We start from the raw sequence: 16,861 nt of genomic DNA, 5'->3' as shown, positions 1-16,861 counted from the left end.
TTTTGCAACAAAATCCAATGACAAATGACACTCTGGTTCCTTAGATGAAACACACATTGCACGATGAATAAATGTTGATGAAGTTATGGTATGTACTGTCAACATTATGCAATTGTTCAAACAATGGAAAATCGAGGATAAAATGTAACAATATTATGAAAAGGAAAGGTGCTACTCACCATATAGCAGAAATGCTGAGTCACAGATACGCTCAACAAAAAGGCTGTCACAAATAAAGCTTTGGACCATTAAGGCCACACTTGCAAACACGGCTACAGTCTCAGGCAACTGAAATCACTGCAAGCAGCAGCACCGTTGTTGATGGTGCTTCTGTTCGTGTGTGTGTGTGCGTGTGTGTGTGTAGATGGTTGTTGTTGTTGGCGAAGTCCTTAATGTCCAAAAGCTTTGTTTGTGACAGTCTTTTTGTGCCTATCTGTGATTCAGCATCTCCGGTGAGTAGCAACTTGTCTTTTCATAATATTTTTACAATTGTTCCATATATTTGTACTGAATATCTATTTTACCACAAGGGTGTGGGGATGTGGAGGTGGGTATTTAAATCCCACCTGACAATCACTGTATTGTCTCACACTGAAATCCAGAACAGCTTTGATTGAGTCTTCCAAGCAGTTATTTTGTGATTACAATAATATCTTACATTATTATTCACAGTGTTGGACAGAAGACATGTAAGAATCTGGTATAATTGCTAGACAGCATGTGCTACAAGTAATCAGACTGAAAGTATTCTCTCAGATAGCATATGTCGAAGCAGGGTAAATCGGTGCACAAATTTTCTCTGCTCACAAGTGACAGAGATTGTTATTACACTACATTAAATGATTGCATAGGCACTGCCAGCCACACATTATGAGCATCAGAAAAAAAAGCACTGCATTCTTGCAGAAATCTGCACTCACTTCAGTCAACATTTACTGAAGTAGCAGTTGGGAGCACTCCACTTGAACAAAAGTGAAGTGTGCCTGTCTTTATCTGTATTTCTCTGACAGAAACATGACAGCTCTGCTGTTCCAGTCAGAAATACAGTTTACCTTGTTAGTGGTACTTTGGTGTGGACACGCAGTTACATTTGGTGTAAGCATTCTCATTTTCCTGCTTTGCATTACGGGATAGCATTTTGTCACTTTTATCTAAATGTTTTGGAAAGGATCAACAAAAAGTGGATTCCTTGTAATAAATTCATTTACTTGTAGGAGCATTTCGAGTAGAAATGCAAAGGGAGAGCCAGAAGGACAGGACTATCCTGTGCAAGTACGATCCCACAGAGCCGGGGGACTACCGTGTTGAAGTCAAGTGGGCTGGCGAGCACGTTTCGGGGTCGCCTTTTGTCGTCATGATTTTTGATACGCAAGAGGAACTCACGAGGTTTTTGCAGGTATGTGGATATTGCTTGTATTATGTAACACACTAAATGTAAATTGAATGCTTGAGAACAGACAAGAAAGAAATGAAAAAGCAATATGACACAGTGCAAGATTCCCAAGAGACTAGTAGATACACTGAAAATTGAATATCACATCTGGAGATGAAATTCTTCCTCCTGACCCAGGATATCTTCTTGTCAGAACCACATGGGACAAAAGGAAATAAAAATGTATGATAATTATCTGTGTGTGTTTGTTTCTTAGTAATGGACCTATTGTGTTGCTCATTTCAGGGACATATGGTCTGCCTACCCTCATAGAGATTGTATAGCCATCAGCTTATTGGACATCCAGGGTATGGTGTAGGATGACATACCCATGGCGTAATGTTTGTTTACAGAACTTGACAAAAGCACATTGCCTATCTAGTTTCTGCAACATATCAAAGTTGAGCCCTAACACGAGCATGTGTGCACACTGTGGCACAGTGGGTTAAATTTAATGTGTGTTCGTCGCCGTTTTTACGAAAACCTGAAGGCTATTTTTGTTGGTCAGCCAGAAAGCATTGGAGAACATACTGATGATAATCTCCAGACTGCAAGTACACATTCTTCTTGTACTCACTGAAATAAAATGTTTCTACTAGCTATTTCCTCAGTGGGTGGCCAAGAGGTATTATCAACTTTATGGATGACGTACGAACAGTTACTTCTGTGAAATCTAAGCGATTGAGGATAAAATACCACCCTTAAATGTGCGTGAGGAGGGAAGCATTTTAATTACCACTGATGCCAGGTGAGAGTAAAATATGCAGTTTTTATAGTTTTATCTATAAATGGAAAGTGGTAATAATGAATTCTCAACTGTACCATCAGAGCAACTTAATAGTTTGAGTCTCCACCATTCAGAAGTACGAAGACGAGTGAAAACTGGAAAATTTCAGTCACAGTTTATAAAAGTTCACATAATAACTTAGCAGCATCATATGATCAGGTACTCAACTTTGATAACCTTGGGGGTTGTTGCTTCAGAAAGTCCCAGAGTTTGATGTTGCTGATGCACTAATTTTTAAATAAAACACATAGTATATCACTTTTCTTGTTTTGTATTATGATCAGTTAGAGTATATATTGATGGTACTCATAGATACATTTTATCATCTGCCAAGTCTCTGAAGGAGTCTCTCTCTCAAACATTTTCTGAAAGACAATAATGCAGACTGACTAGCTGACACTCTGTGACTGACTCCCTCTTCCTGCTACATCCATACTGCCTATGCCCACATGGCTCTATGTTTTACAGTGCAACAATTTAAATTACTTTTAGTTAATTACAAACAAATTACTTTAAGTAAGGTATTGTTATATGTGTTTTGGATACCTGTCAAGTAGACCTATCATTTTAAATAATCATAATGAATAAACATAATAGTGGATAAGTAAATTTTCAAGAATGTGTGGTGCAACATGGCTGCACATTTCGTATCACAAAATTTCAGAGTTGGATTGTTATTGAATGGCTTACTCCTCTTAGTTGCTAATATAAATTGGGTAACATATTAATGTGACATTTAATCTAAAATAGCAAACTCTAGACAACAGTATAAAGTTCAGAAAGTTAAAAATTTGAGCTAAAAGTGACCTCTTCAGAGAATGTTGACATTAGGAAGGAATTTTGGGTAGGAATGGGAAGGTAGTCCCATTTCAGGGACTGTGTACAGTCCTCACAAGTTCACTTTCTGCTTCTACAGAAAAAAACACATTTGGTAGGTGCCCGATATCAGCTAAGACAGAGAGTTTGCCGATGGGTGACCGACGTGGACAGATTGATAGCTCGACACCAAGAGTCTCCGTAGTGCCTCTCTGGCTGTATTTATATATGGGTGCAGCCGACCACCGAATGGAACATCTGCTATCGACAGTTCTTGGCACATTTAGCAGCATCTAAATGACTGCTTTTTCAGACACACACTATTTAATAACTCTGTTGTGTAATAACACCATCTTCATAATTTTTATATGATTGAAGTTAAGTTGGCTTTAGTTACTGAATACCTTTCAGCTCGACTACATTTAAATGTTGCTGGCTAGAGTTTTTAGAACAGAACCAACAGTAGAATATGACCTCTGAACTATCTCCTTAAGATTCCTTGTATTGATGGTTATCTTGAAACTTGGTACAGATGTATTATTTCCTCAATGTAATTGAGTTCTGTAATTAGAACTTTCTATAACAATTACAAATGTTATAAATAAGGACATTTTGTTCCAAATGTAATTTTTGGTAAATTAATTGAAAACTAATAGAGGTAGCTTAATACAGTGAAAAAGTTTGCAAAAGCTATTTCGGCTCTGAATTTCACTCTTAGATTATGGCGCAGTACTTTGTGTGCTAAGGATAGGTGCATTCGTTGTGATGAAGTGGCATTAGTAATAGGTGAACTGGGTTAAGTCCTAGCACAGTAGCTCGCCTCTGTATCTCTCAAATGGTACAGCGTGTGATTCGCCACAGTACGTGTACACACGCACACACACAGAGATTATATATATGGTTATAATAGAGGGAAACATTCCACGTAGGCAAAATATATCTAAAAACAAAGATGTAGTGACTTACCAAATGAAAGTGCTGGCAGGTCGACACACACACAAACATACACACAAAATTCAAGCTTTCGCAACAAACTGTTGCCTCATCAGGAAAGAAGGAAGGAGAGGGAAAGACGAAAGGATGTGGGTTTTAAGGGAGAGGGTAAGGAGTCATTCCAATCCCGGGAGCGGAAAGACTTACCTCAGGGGGAAAAAAGGACAGGTATACACTCGCACACACACATATCCATCCACACATACAGACACAAGCAGACATATTTAAAGACCTTAAAGACTCTTTAAATGTGTCTGCTTGTGTCTGTATGTGTGGATGGATATGTGTGTGTGTGTGTGTGCGCGAGTGTATACCTGTCCTTTTTTCCCCCTAAGGTAAGTCTTTCCGCTCCCAGGATTGGAACACACCCGTCAACTCCTATCCTTAATAAAAGTCCTCAATCTTTCCTCTCCCATATCCACACCGGCTATTCAGAGCATCCTCCTACAGGCCAACCGCAAATTAGAACAGCATGCCACCCTTCACCTTAAAAAACTATCCAATCTCCTGGTTTCCCACCTCCGGAAAGGCAACTCTCTCAACCTTCACAACCTTTCCAGCAAACCTCAACCACCTCTCATTGCACACAAACCCAGTCTCTCCCATCTACTCAGTCTCCCACTTCCAGCTCCACTCCCTCCAAAACCTTAAAATTCCTAGCAACACAATCTGGCACTACAACACCCTAATTCAGTAGTTAACCTTTCCTCCAAACCTCTCTCCCAATCCGAAACCTCTGTCCTATCCAAAGGCCTCACCTTCAGCCCCACTCCCAGATTCAACCAAACAGCCCTCGTCAGAGATTTACTGTCCTACACTCGTACTCTCTGCTGGAAGTATCACTTTGCCACGAAGAAAAATGATCCTAATCCTACCCCTAATGATCCAACTCCCCAAGACACTATCCAAATTGAACCCTGCCTGGAACAGTTCCATCCTCCGTCACAGCGGGACCCACCTCCTCTTCCTCAAAATCACCCTCTCCAAACCTTCCAGGAATTTCTGACTTCCAGCCTTGCCTCTCAATCCTCCTTAAAAAACCTTAATCCTACTTCCAACATCACCACTGCTGAAGCCCAGGCTATCCGTGGTCTGAAGGCTGACCGGTCCATCATCATTCTTCCGGCGGACAAGGGTTCCACGACCGTGGTACTTGATCGTCAGGAGTATGTGGCTGAGGGACTGCGTCAGCTTTCAGACAACACCACATACAAAGTTTGCCAAGGTAATCCCATTCCTGATGTCCAGGCGGAGCTTCAAGGAATCCTCAGAACCTTAGGCCCCCTACAAAACCTTTCACCTGACTCCATCAACCTCCTGACCCCACCGACACCCCGCAGCCCTACCTTCTACCTTCTTCCTAAAATTCACAAACCCAATCATCCCGGCCGCCCCATTGTAGCTGGTTACCAAGCCCCCACAGAACGTATCTCTACCTACGTAGATCAACACCTTCGACCCATTACGTGCAGTCTCCCATCCTTCATCAAAGACACAAACCACTTTCTCGAACGCCTGGAATCCTTGCCCAATCCGTTACCCCCAGAAACCATCCTTGTAACCATTGATGCCACTTCCTTATACACAAACATCCCGCACGTCCAGGGCCTCACTGGGATGGAGCACTTCCTTTCACTCTGATCACCTGCCACCCTACCTAAAACCTCTTTCCTCATTACCTTAACCAGCTTCATCCTGACCCACAACTTCTTCACTTTTGAAGGTCAGACATACCAACAATTAAAGGGAACAGCCATGGGTACCAGGATGGCCCCTTCGTACGCCAACCTATTCATGGGTCGCTTAGAGGAAGCCTTCTTGGTTACCCAGGCCTGCCAACCCAAAGTTTGGTACAGATTTATTGATGACCTCTTCATGATCTGGACTCACAGTGAAGAACTACTCCAGAATTTCCTCTCCAACCTCAACTCCTTTGGTTCCATCAGATTCACCTGGTCCTACTCCAAATCCCATGCCACTTTCCTTGACGTTGACCTCCACCTGTCCAATGGCCAGCTTCACACGTCCGTCCACATCAAACCCACCAACAAGCAACAGTACCTCCATTACGACAGCTGCCACCCATTCCACATCAAACGGTCCCTTCCCTACAGCCTAGGTCTTCGTGGCAAACGAATCTGCTCCAGTCCGGAATCCCTGAATCATTACACCAACAACCTGACAACAGCTTTCGCATCCCGCAACTACCCTCCCAACCTGGTACAGAAGCAAATAACCAGAGCCACTTCCTAATCCTCTCAAACCCAGAACCTCCCACAGAAGAACCACAAAAGTGCCCCACTTGTGACAGGATACTTTCCGGGACTGGATCAGATTCTGGATGTGGCTCTCCACAGGGATACGACTTCCTCAAATCCTGCCCTGAAATGAGATCCATCCTTCATGAAATCCTCCCCACTCCACCAAGAGTGTCTTTCCGCCGTCCACCTAACATTCGTAACCTCTTAGTTCATCCCTATGGAATCCCCAAACCACCCTCCCTACCCTCTGGCTCCTACCCTTGTAACCGCCCCCGGTGTAAAACCTGTCCCATGCACCCTCCCACCACCACCTACTCCAGTCCTGTAACCCGGAAGGTGTACACGATCAAAGGCAGAGCCACGTGTGAAAGCACCCACGTGATCTACCAACTGACCTGCCTACACTGTGAAGCTTTCTATGTGGGAATGACCAGCAACAAACTGTCCATTCGCATGAATGGACACAGGCAGACAGTGTTTGTTGGTAATGAGGATCACCCTGTGGCTAAACATGCCTTAGTGCACGGCCAGCACATCTTGGCGCAGTGTTACACCGTCCGGGTTATCTGGATACTTCCCACTAACACCAACCTGTCAGAACTCCGGAGATGGGAACTTGCCCTTCAGTATATCCTCTCTTCTCGTTATCCGCCAGGCCTCAGCCTCCGCTAATTTCAAGTTGCCGCTGCTCATACCTCACCTGTCTTTCAACAACATCTTTGCCTCTTTACTTCCGCCTCGACTGACATCTCTGCCCAAACTCTTTGCCTTTACAAATGTCTGCTTGTGTCTGTGTATGTGCGGATGGATGTGTGTGTGTGTGTGTGTGTGTGTGTGTGTGTGTGTGTGTGTGTGTGTGTGTGTGTGTGTGTGAGAGAGAGAGAGAGAGAGAGAGAGAGAGAGAGAGAGAGAGAGAGTGTATACCCGTCCCTTTCTCCCCCTAAGGTCTTTCCGCTCCCGGGATTGGAATGACTCCTTACCCTCTCGCTTCAAACCCACATCCTTTCGTCTTTCCCTCTCCTTCCCTCTTTCCTGACGAAGCAGCCGTTGGTTGCGAAAGCTAGAATTTTGTGTGTATGTTTGTGTTTTTTTGTGTGTCTATCAACCTGCCAGTGCTTTCGTTTGGTAAGTCACATCTTCTTTGTTTTTATAAATATTTTTCCCACGTGGAATGTTTCCCTGATGAAAATAACTTAACTGGAGTCTGTTGGTTCATTCCTGCGCAAACCCTCAATTCTGTGTAAAGAGAATAAGTGTTCATTTGAATAAGGCTGAAGTTGTGTGACCACATTTGTTATCATCTTTTTTATCCATTACAAATGGTCATTTGAGTGCTGACTCACTGGGACAATAACGTATTTCATTCTGGAATAAAAATGTGTTTCATTTAAACTCTACGAGGGCAAGACAAAAAAAAATTTCCTAAGAAGCAGCTGTCTTGTATTTCAGTTGAAATAAATTCCACACACTATTGTAGCACAGTGGGAATTCATACAGAATTAGAATTTTGGGACACATTACTCGGGCAGCTACTTGCAGTGCTGGTACTCTCTCTCACTCTGTGAAAGCCTCTTTGTCTTGAATTTATCAGTTTGCTGAAATAGTGATGTACTAAAGAACACTAAAAAAAATTGTCTTTGACTTCTTAAAATTAATCAAGGCAGTCAGAACATTTACAGCCTGTGAATAGAACTAACACTGGCTGCTGGGCATATGACATCATGGTGAAAGTGAGGCATTCTCTGATTTAGCTTCCCATCACTTACAGTGTATTGCCCAAATGTAACAATTTATTAATAGAGAATTTGCATATGTCATTTGATCAATAAATGGATGAAATATCTATTTTTCTCGAAAAATAATCGTAGAATTCTATCATTTTTAAAACAAAGGCAATGAGAATTCCACATTTGTGATTTTATTTTAATATTTGTTATGCCTCTAGAACACAATCTTTGCTGTGGTGTGAATCGGTTCGAGCAATTCTTACTTTCTTTTTTCAATGTTGACAAGATGTCATCTTTTCAAAGTGCTTTTTGGCTTTGGGAATAAACCACACCATTTCAGGTGCATCAAATAATCAGACTAAGACATCCTGACACTTTTGGGGCCAGAACTTCATGAAGGAGTTAACAATGTGAGCAAATCCACTTTCACAGTGCTTCCTTCTTTCCACCCCCACCCAACCCCAGTTACAGTTTTCATCACAGGAACTAGTCTTTGTTGTGGTGTAGTATGTCTAAATTTAAGAGCACGGTAAATACAACCTTCAAATTTGATCTTGAGGGAGCTTCCACTTTGAGGATTGTCCTAAGTTTTTGAGTCGTATCCGTGCCCCCTTCATTTCATTATCAGTGAGTGCATTTGAGTAGGTCTCGATTGTCGAGAAGTTCATTCGTGACCTCCAGGGAAATGTGCATTTAACACTGATTTTGGTCAAAATTAGATAATTTCAGAACAGATTTTACTTACACGCAGTTCATTCCAAAAGCACCTGCAACTTTTCCTATGGTGATTTGATATTTTATCTTTCTTCCTTTCTTCTTCCTTTATTATTTAATCGTAGCCTTTAGCCAGATTGTACTGCGTGTTGTTGTACAATCGTAACAGATTGTGAGACAGTGTGGGGTCGAGTAAAAAGTTTGTCTTTTATGTTCATACCGAGGTGTGCTTAAATGAAAACTGAAGGTATTGTTTGTTTTTTACAGGGCAGCCACTCTCCAAACTCAGAACTGTACGGCAGTGTCGGATACTCGACAGGGTATGCGCATATGAATTTTGGAACTGGTCAGTCAACATGGAGGGGTTCTCAGCCGCAGCTCTGATGCAGAGGCAGTTCACCGAAGTGTGCCTGTTTTTGTTCTCGATACATCATTTGTGGTTAATTCACCTGTCAGAAAACAAAAACTGGCTGTATTTAAAATCGGTATCTTAAATTTATTGTCTGTATTAATGTTATAAAAATTGAACCAATGGTACTTTATTTTTATATATATTTCCAGAAAATGTGGTCGATTCCTCAGTAATAAACGAATCCTTGTTACCAGTAATTCTATAAAAATAAAAATTTGGAACATGACTTTGTACATGATGAAAGAGTACCTGAAACACAATGTTTTTCTGTATAAAGTATAACAACTACATATAAAGTATAGATTATAGAGGTGGTGTCAAGTCGCAGATGGGTACAGTTCAGACTACTAAAATATTAAAGCTCTCAGAAAGAGTCCTTCTGCTACATTAGAAAAGACACACACAAAAGCAGAACTAGAACACAGGTGACCACTGTCACAGAACACTAGTGCCTGACTGTGATTGCTTATGACTGAGCAGCAGTCAGAGATGAGTGGTGGGGGGTAAGGGGAGGGACACAAGGTATGTGCTGGGACTTGGTGGGGTCAAGATAAAGCTGTTAGGAAGGTATGTTTGGGTGGGGGCAGGCACAGAAGGGAAACAATTTGTAGGTGTGTTTGCAGGTGTAGTGCTGGAGTGGGAGCAGGGAAGGGGCAAGCAGGTGGGAGACTGAGACTGGAGATTATAAGGAGGGTTCCTACCTGTGCAGTCCAGAAAAGCTGTTGTTGGTAGGAACAATTCAAAGGGCATGGGCAGTGCAGCAGTAATTAAAATGAAATATTTCATGTCGGGTGGCATTTTCAGTAAGTGGTTGGTCCAGCAGTCTCTTGGCCGCAGTGTAGCAGTGACAGTTTGTGCGGTCAGACAGCAGCCTTATTGGTGAATTATGTGGCTGTTTCCACAGGTGGCCCTGCCTTTGATGAGATTGGTGATGCCTGTGACAAAACTGCAGTAGCTGATAGTGAGAGGATGCAATATACTATAAATGGAAGAAACACATTTTTCACTTGTGTATTTTAGCAACAAATTGTAATTTTTCCTTTTAATGCAGTAAATTATGTTATAAAACGAGTTAATTCACTACAACATATAGCTTTCCTTGAGGTGTAAATAACTTGGGTACAAAATAATTTGGTTTGTATAACTTAGCCAACCAGTTGCAACAACATTTTACTTTTACCTGGTTTCAACACCAACTGTGGGTGTCTACATCAGAAAGTCCAAAACAATTACCTAAAAAGACAACAAAACCATTAACATAGAGAAAAACCGAGAATAGACGGTTATTATACCGAACAGATTTATAAGGAGACTATACTCACGTGTGCCAGATTTATAAGCAAATTGGTCTTGTCTTATAAAATAACTTGATAAGAAGACCGTATTTCACGTGTGAGCTCATAAAGGAATTCCGTCAGTTAAATTATCTGGATCTAATATGTTGATAAAAAATTTGCTACAATAAAAGTTTGAAAAAATAATTTTATTCACAATTTGAAACCAGTGAATTCTCTCTTACAAAACTAGAGTGCCTATAAAATGAGCTGTGACACGTGCCCAGCCTATTACACAGGACAAACTGTTCGATATAAAGAACATCTCTTAGGAAAAAAAGGTACACGTATGTATAACTTGTCCATTGCTGATCATTTATTAATTACAGGCCAAAAGACTAAAGAAGTTCACAATGCCACTATTGTGCACATGGAAAAGAAATGCTTCAAATTTTATATCTTTGAACAATTAGAAATTTTCAAAACCTCTTTCTCTGAATAGTGATTTGATTATAAATGAACAGTTGCAGGTACATAATCAAAATTTCTTTAATGGTGTGAAGTCCTTACTTAGAAATGCCTACAACTGACTCCCCTTTTTCCTCAGAGTAGAGCCTAAAATATCATCTTCGTCCCTCCTTTTTATTTATTACATTGTAATTCATTTTTGCACAATATGTATATAATAATTGATATTGCATGTCCTGTATACATTTTAATTAGCATAATACTGGTTGTTAACTTCTGAGAAGAATACTTTAATGCTATTTCAAATATTTTTGTTATGTAAGCAACCAGTTTCTTGGATTATTAATAGATACTGTGACCTGTGGCAACTTCGGCCTGTGAGCTTCTTAATCTGATGCCACCTCCCGTATCTGTTTCCTCTTACAGTTGTTAGTGGCATATCGTATGCTACATCATGTAATCATAATTTTACTGACAAGTGCCAATTTTATATCAGTTCCAATCTCTGTACTTTTTATGTGGTTTATATGCGATCTTCTTATGAAGTTATTTTATATTTTGTTTGTAAATCTGTTCACCTGCTACAACCCGTTGAGTATAGTCTCCTCATAAATCTGTTTGGTGTAATAACCATCTATTCTTGGTTTTTCTCTGTTAATGATTGTGTAATATTTTAAGGTAATTGCCAAAACCAGGTAAAAGAAAAATCTTATTGCAACTGGTTGACTGTATTATAAAAACCATATTCTTGTACCGTTGCTGGCTCACTTCTTCTTCCATCGGCACTACATCCCAGGACGGGACTCGGCCTTCTCGATAGTTTTCTGGCATTCCTCTCTGGACTTCGCCGTAGACCTCCAGTTACGGCAATCGGCTCTGGCTTCTTCTCTGTCCTCGTCCTTCCATCTCGATCTTGTTTGTCCTCCCGCTCTTCTTCCTCCAGGTTCACTGCAGCAGGCTTTCCTTGCAGGATCCATCTCATGGAGTCATATTGCGTATCCAGCCCATCTCAATCTACACAATTTTATGAACTCGACCACATCATCCTTCTTACAGCAGTCGCAAAGCTCATCATTCTTCAGCCTCATCCAACTCGTACACAGGTCCAAAGATGCTCCTCAATATACTTCTTTCATGTGATCTCGATCTACTTTCACCCTGCTTTTTAATCGTCAACGTTTCTGAACTGTACTGGCTCACAGCGATGTTTAACATTGTACAGAATAATTCACAAACCTGGAAATATCACAGATGGAAATATCACAGATTACTTTCATTGAAATAAAATTAGCTGATTATTTACTGAATCATTATAATTGCAGTAGGTTCTGTCTTTTCAGTTAAGTGGGAGCATGTTTATGGTACTGCTAGGGAGTTTGCCTTGGCAAAAGGACTGTTTCAGGAACTACACAAAAGAGGAAAGTGGTGAAAGTGTTGTTAATTGCTGAAACAGTAGTATTGTGACTGCATGTCTCTCCGGTACTTCCACCTGGAAAAGCTCAAAGCAGAGGGCAATGAAGTGATCTAATGATAGTCCAATAGCACCGTAATGCTTAGTTTCAGTAAATTCCAAAAGAACAGACACTGCACGTATATAATTAAGGTGAGGACGACCATTGTGGATGTGCACTGGGCTCAAATCTGTTTTGGGAATTGATGAAATGCCTAGAGTAATGGGAAGGGGGCACTATAGTAACAGTGTGTGGAAAAGCCGAGAATTTCTGCCTGACGGGAGGAATGCCAAAGTAATCTGTGCTGCAGTTGTGATGACCACTGTTTGGCTCGTGCAGTGGTCATCGCATGTGCCTAGTATGCAGGAGACATGCGTTCGAATCCTTGTCTGGCACTAATATTCAACTTTCCTCGTCGATTTAAATCGATGGCTGCTTGTGGCCGATGTCCTTCATTCCTTTCTGTGAATTGTATTCCTTCTAAATATATGAATATGGACCGTGATTCACAAACTTTGTGAACTTGTGCCTTACACATGCATTTTGTCAGTAGTATTGCACACATACAAGTATAAATGTATGTGGATTGTTACTGTAACTACAAATTACTTATTATACTTTGGCAATACATCCTCTGTCAGACATCTGGACAACTACTAAGTCTGTGTGTGAGGCATATAAAGCCAAGGCCACAGAGCAGCACAGTAATGAAGGAGAAACTAAGCCTCATAAAATGGATGATTGTATTCGAATGGTTATATTCTTTGGTATGAAAGGAGAAAATATAAAAATCCAGTAAATGAAGCAGGCCAAAAGGAATACAAACGTCTCAAAAATGAGATCGACAGGAAGTGCAAAATGGCTAAGCAGGGATGGCTAGAGGATAAATGTAAGGATGCAGGGGCTTATCTCACTAGGGGCAAGATAGATACTGCCTACAGGAAAATTAAAGAGACCTTTGAAGAAAAGAGAACCACTTGTATCAATATCAAGAGCTCCGACGGAAACCCAGTTCTAAGGGAAAGCAGAAAGGTGGAAGGAGTATATAGAGGGTTTATACAAGGGCGATGTGCTTGAGGACAATATTATGGAAATGGAAGAGGATGTAGATGAAGACGAAATGGGAGATAAGATACTGCGTGAAGAGTTTGACAGAGCACTGAAAGACCTGAGTGGAAACAAGGCCCCGGGAGTAGACAACATTCCATTAGAACTACTGATGGCCTTGGGAGAGCCAGCCATGACAAAACTCTACCATCTGGTGAGCAAGATGTATGAGACAGGTGAAATACCATCAGACTTCAAGAAGAATGTAATAATTCCAATCCCAAAGAAAGCAGGTGTTGACAGATGTGAAAATTACCGAACTATCAGTTTAATAAGTCACAGCTGCAAAATACTAACGCGAATTCTTTACAGACGAATGGAAAAACTGGTAGAAGCGGACCTCGGGGAAGATCAGTTTGGATTCCGCAGAAATGTTGGAACACGTGAGGCAATACTAACCTTACGACTTATGTTAGAAGAAAGGTTAAGGAAAGGCAAACCTACGTTTCTAGCATTTGTAGACGTAGAGAAAGCTTTTGACAATGTTAACTGGAATACTCTCTTTCAAATTCTGAAGGTGGTAGGGGTAAAATACAGGGAGCGAAAGGCTATTTACAATTTGTACAGAAACCAGATGGCAGTTATAAGAGTTGAGGAGCATAAAAGGGAAGCAGTGGTGGGGAAGGGAGTGAGACAGGGTTGTAGCCTCTCTCCGATGTTATTCAGTCTGTATATTGAGCAAGCAGTAAAGGAAACAAAAGAAAAATTCAGAGTAAGAATTAAAATCCATGGAGAAAAAATAAAAACGTTGAGGTTCGCCGATGACATTGTAATTGTGTCAGAGACAGCAAAGGACTTGGAAGAGCAGTTGAACGAATGGACAGTGTCTTGAAAGGAGGATATAAGATGAACATCAACAAAAGCAAAACGAGGATAATGGAATGTAGTCAAATGAAATCAGGTGATGCTGAGGGAAATAGATTAGGTAATGAGACACTTAAAGTAGTAAAGGAATTTTGCTATTTAGGGAGTAAAATAACTGATGATGGTCGAAGTAGAGAGGATATAAAATGTAGACTGGCAATGGCAACGAAAGCGTTTCTGAAGAAGAGAAATTTGTTAACGCCGAGTATAGATTTAAGTGTCAGGAAGTCGTTTCTGAAAGTATTTGTATGGAGTGTAGCCATGTATGGAAGTGAAACATGGACGATAACTAGTTTGGACAAGAAGAGAATAGAAGCTTTCGAAATGTGGTGCTACAGAAGAAGGCTGAAGATTAGATGGGTAGATCACATAACTAATGAGAAGGTGTTGAATAGGATTGGGGAGAAGAGAAGTTTGTGGCACAACTTGGCTAGAAGAAGGGACCGGTTGGTAGGACATGTTTTGAGGCATCAAGGGATCACAAATTTAGCATTGGAGGGTAAAAATCGTAGAGGGAGACCAAGAGATGAATACACTAAGCAGATTCAGAAGGATGTAGGTTGCAGTAGGTACTGGGAGATGAAGAAGCTTGCACAGGATAGAGTAGCATGGAGAGCTGCATCAAACCAGTCTCAGGGCTGAAGACAACATCAACAACAACATGCTGAGGGAATTAGATTAGGAAATGAGACACAAAGTAGTAAAGGAGTTTTGCTATTTGGGGAGCAAAATAACTGATGATGGTCGAAGCAGAGGGGATATAAAATGTAGATGCAATGGCAAGGAAAGAGTTTCTGAAGAAGAGACGTTTGCTAACATCGAGTATAGATTTAAGTGTCAGGAAGTCGTTTCTGAAAGTACTTGTATGGAGTGTAGCCATGAATGGAAGTGAAACATGGATGATAACGAGTTTGGACAAGAAGAGAATAGAAGCTTTTGAAATGTGGTGCTACAGAAGAATGGTGAAGATTAAATGGGTAGATCACATAACTAATGAGGAGGTAATGAATGGGATTGGGGAGAAGAGAAGTTTGTGGCACAATTGGACTAGAAGAAGAGATCGGTTGGTAGGACATGTTCTGAGGCATCAGAGCCATTCCATGTCAAATCAACATTTTGGTATGGCCTTTGCAAACTTGCACGAGCTGCCAGCCTCTTTACTGAACCCCCTACTCCATCACAAGGCCCTTTCCCATGTGCTGTGGCTGATAAGTGCCACTCAGCTTTTATGTTGAAGTTTCCTCATGAAGGCAAAGGTTCAGGACGTTTTTCTTATTTTTATACTGAGTGGCAGAATCGTCAGAATAATAGTATATCTTTTTTGGAATCTTTTGAAATTTATTTGTTAGATATAAAATTAGCTTCTTTTGAAAGGTGTAAACTGCAGTTGTATTGTGCTTCAGGCAATCAGAAACAATGACAAAGCTCATATGCTCAATTTTGTCTTCCCGTTTGTAATATATAACAAAAGGATGAATGGTAATCTGTTGTCTTGTTCAGTGGAAACTCTGAGCTTCATCCTGTAGAACTATACTATAATTTTCTGAAAAATCACACATGACAAAAAATTCAGATTCCATAAGGTTTCTTTTATGGAGTTAAGGAATGTTCGTTGTTTCTTGGCAATGAAGTCGTGCCGAATAAAAGTCGACATCTTACTACAAAATAAATCTATGAATTCTTCAGAAGTTTTTGAACAATTTCCGGATTACATCGGTCAACTGACATCCATTGTCGGAACTGAACTTGTTCAATTAAGTTTTCATGAAAAGAGTCTTTTAAAATTTTACGTATGACAGTTCTCTTGGGCAGTATTCACAGTTTCCCATGTTGCAATCAACTGATGATGGGTTGCAAAGCATTTTTGCAATGCACTGCTTATAATTGTTTAAGCTGCTGTTTGTTACTGTATTTAGTTTGGCATTTTCGATCATTAATTTTATGTTTTGGTTAGTTGTGCAGACACAGACAGTGTGTGTGCCACTCCGGCCAGCTAATACACAATGTTTTGGTCTCAACTCAGCAAATTTAGAGAAACCTATTTTTATGTTAGGAAACTTGTCTTTAAAATGCTTGTAAGCTTCTTTAAAGTTACACAAAATAAGTCTTTTTGACATTTTTGTTTTATTTCCAATTGTTTCTGTAATTGTCACACAATCTTTAATACCTGGCATTGCCCTGTAACTTCATCATTTTCATAAAATGAATGTACAGTTTTGACAGTTTCTGTTGGTAAACACTTCCCTGGTTTTGGGTTTGGACCTTCCATGAATCCTTTCTCTTTCAAAATTTTTTTGGACTGCCGAACAATGTAATTAGGAGCATTAAATTCCCTAATTACTTTCCTGACACTCCACTTTTCAGGTAAACTTGTAAGAATCATTAGGTTTTTTGCTCTACTTATAGAATTTTTAAAGTTTCTTTTGAGATTTTCAAGAACGGATTCATCTGTATCAGTATCTGACGAAGAAGTTTCAGGAGCAACAGAAAGTTTATATGTCATTGATGACATTTTCTTCACTTTTGATTTGGCGTAATGCCTAGATGTTAGTTTT

At 40.4% G+C, this 16,861-nt stretch overlaps 1 protein-coding gene across 1 annotated transcript in view; it reads left to right on the top strand.

The window, feature by feature from the left end:
- Positions 1-9,267, top strand: part of LOC124596486 (filamin-B) — an 896,651-nt gene extending 887,384 nt beyond the window's left edge. The window contains exons 49-50 of the mRNA XM_047135636.1: positions 1,215-1,396; positions 8,998-9,267. Coding sequence (XP_046991592.1) covers positions 1,215-1,396; positions 8,998-9,114 — 299 coding nt within the window. The 3' untranslated portion in view covers positions 9,115-9,267. The remainder of the gene's footprint in view (positions 1-1,214; positions 1,397-8,997) is intronic.
- Positions 9,268-16,861: the final 7,594 nt, after the last annotated feature.

This window comes from Schistocerca americana, chromosome 2 (assembly GCF_021461395.2).
Source record: "Schistocerca americana isolate TAMUIC-IGC-003095 chromosome 2, iqSchAmer2.1, whole genome shotgun sequence".
NCBI lineage: Eukaryota > Metazoa > Arthropoda > Insecta > Orthoptera > Acrididae > Schistocerca > Schistocerca americana.
The sequence above is the reverse complement of the archived record's forward strand: the minus strand, read 5'-3'. Positions and strand labels throughout refer to the sequence as shown.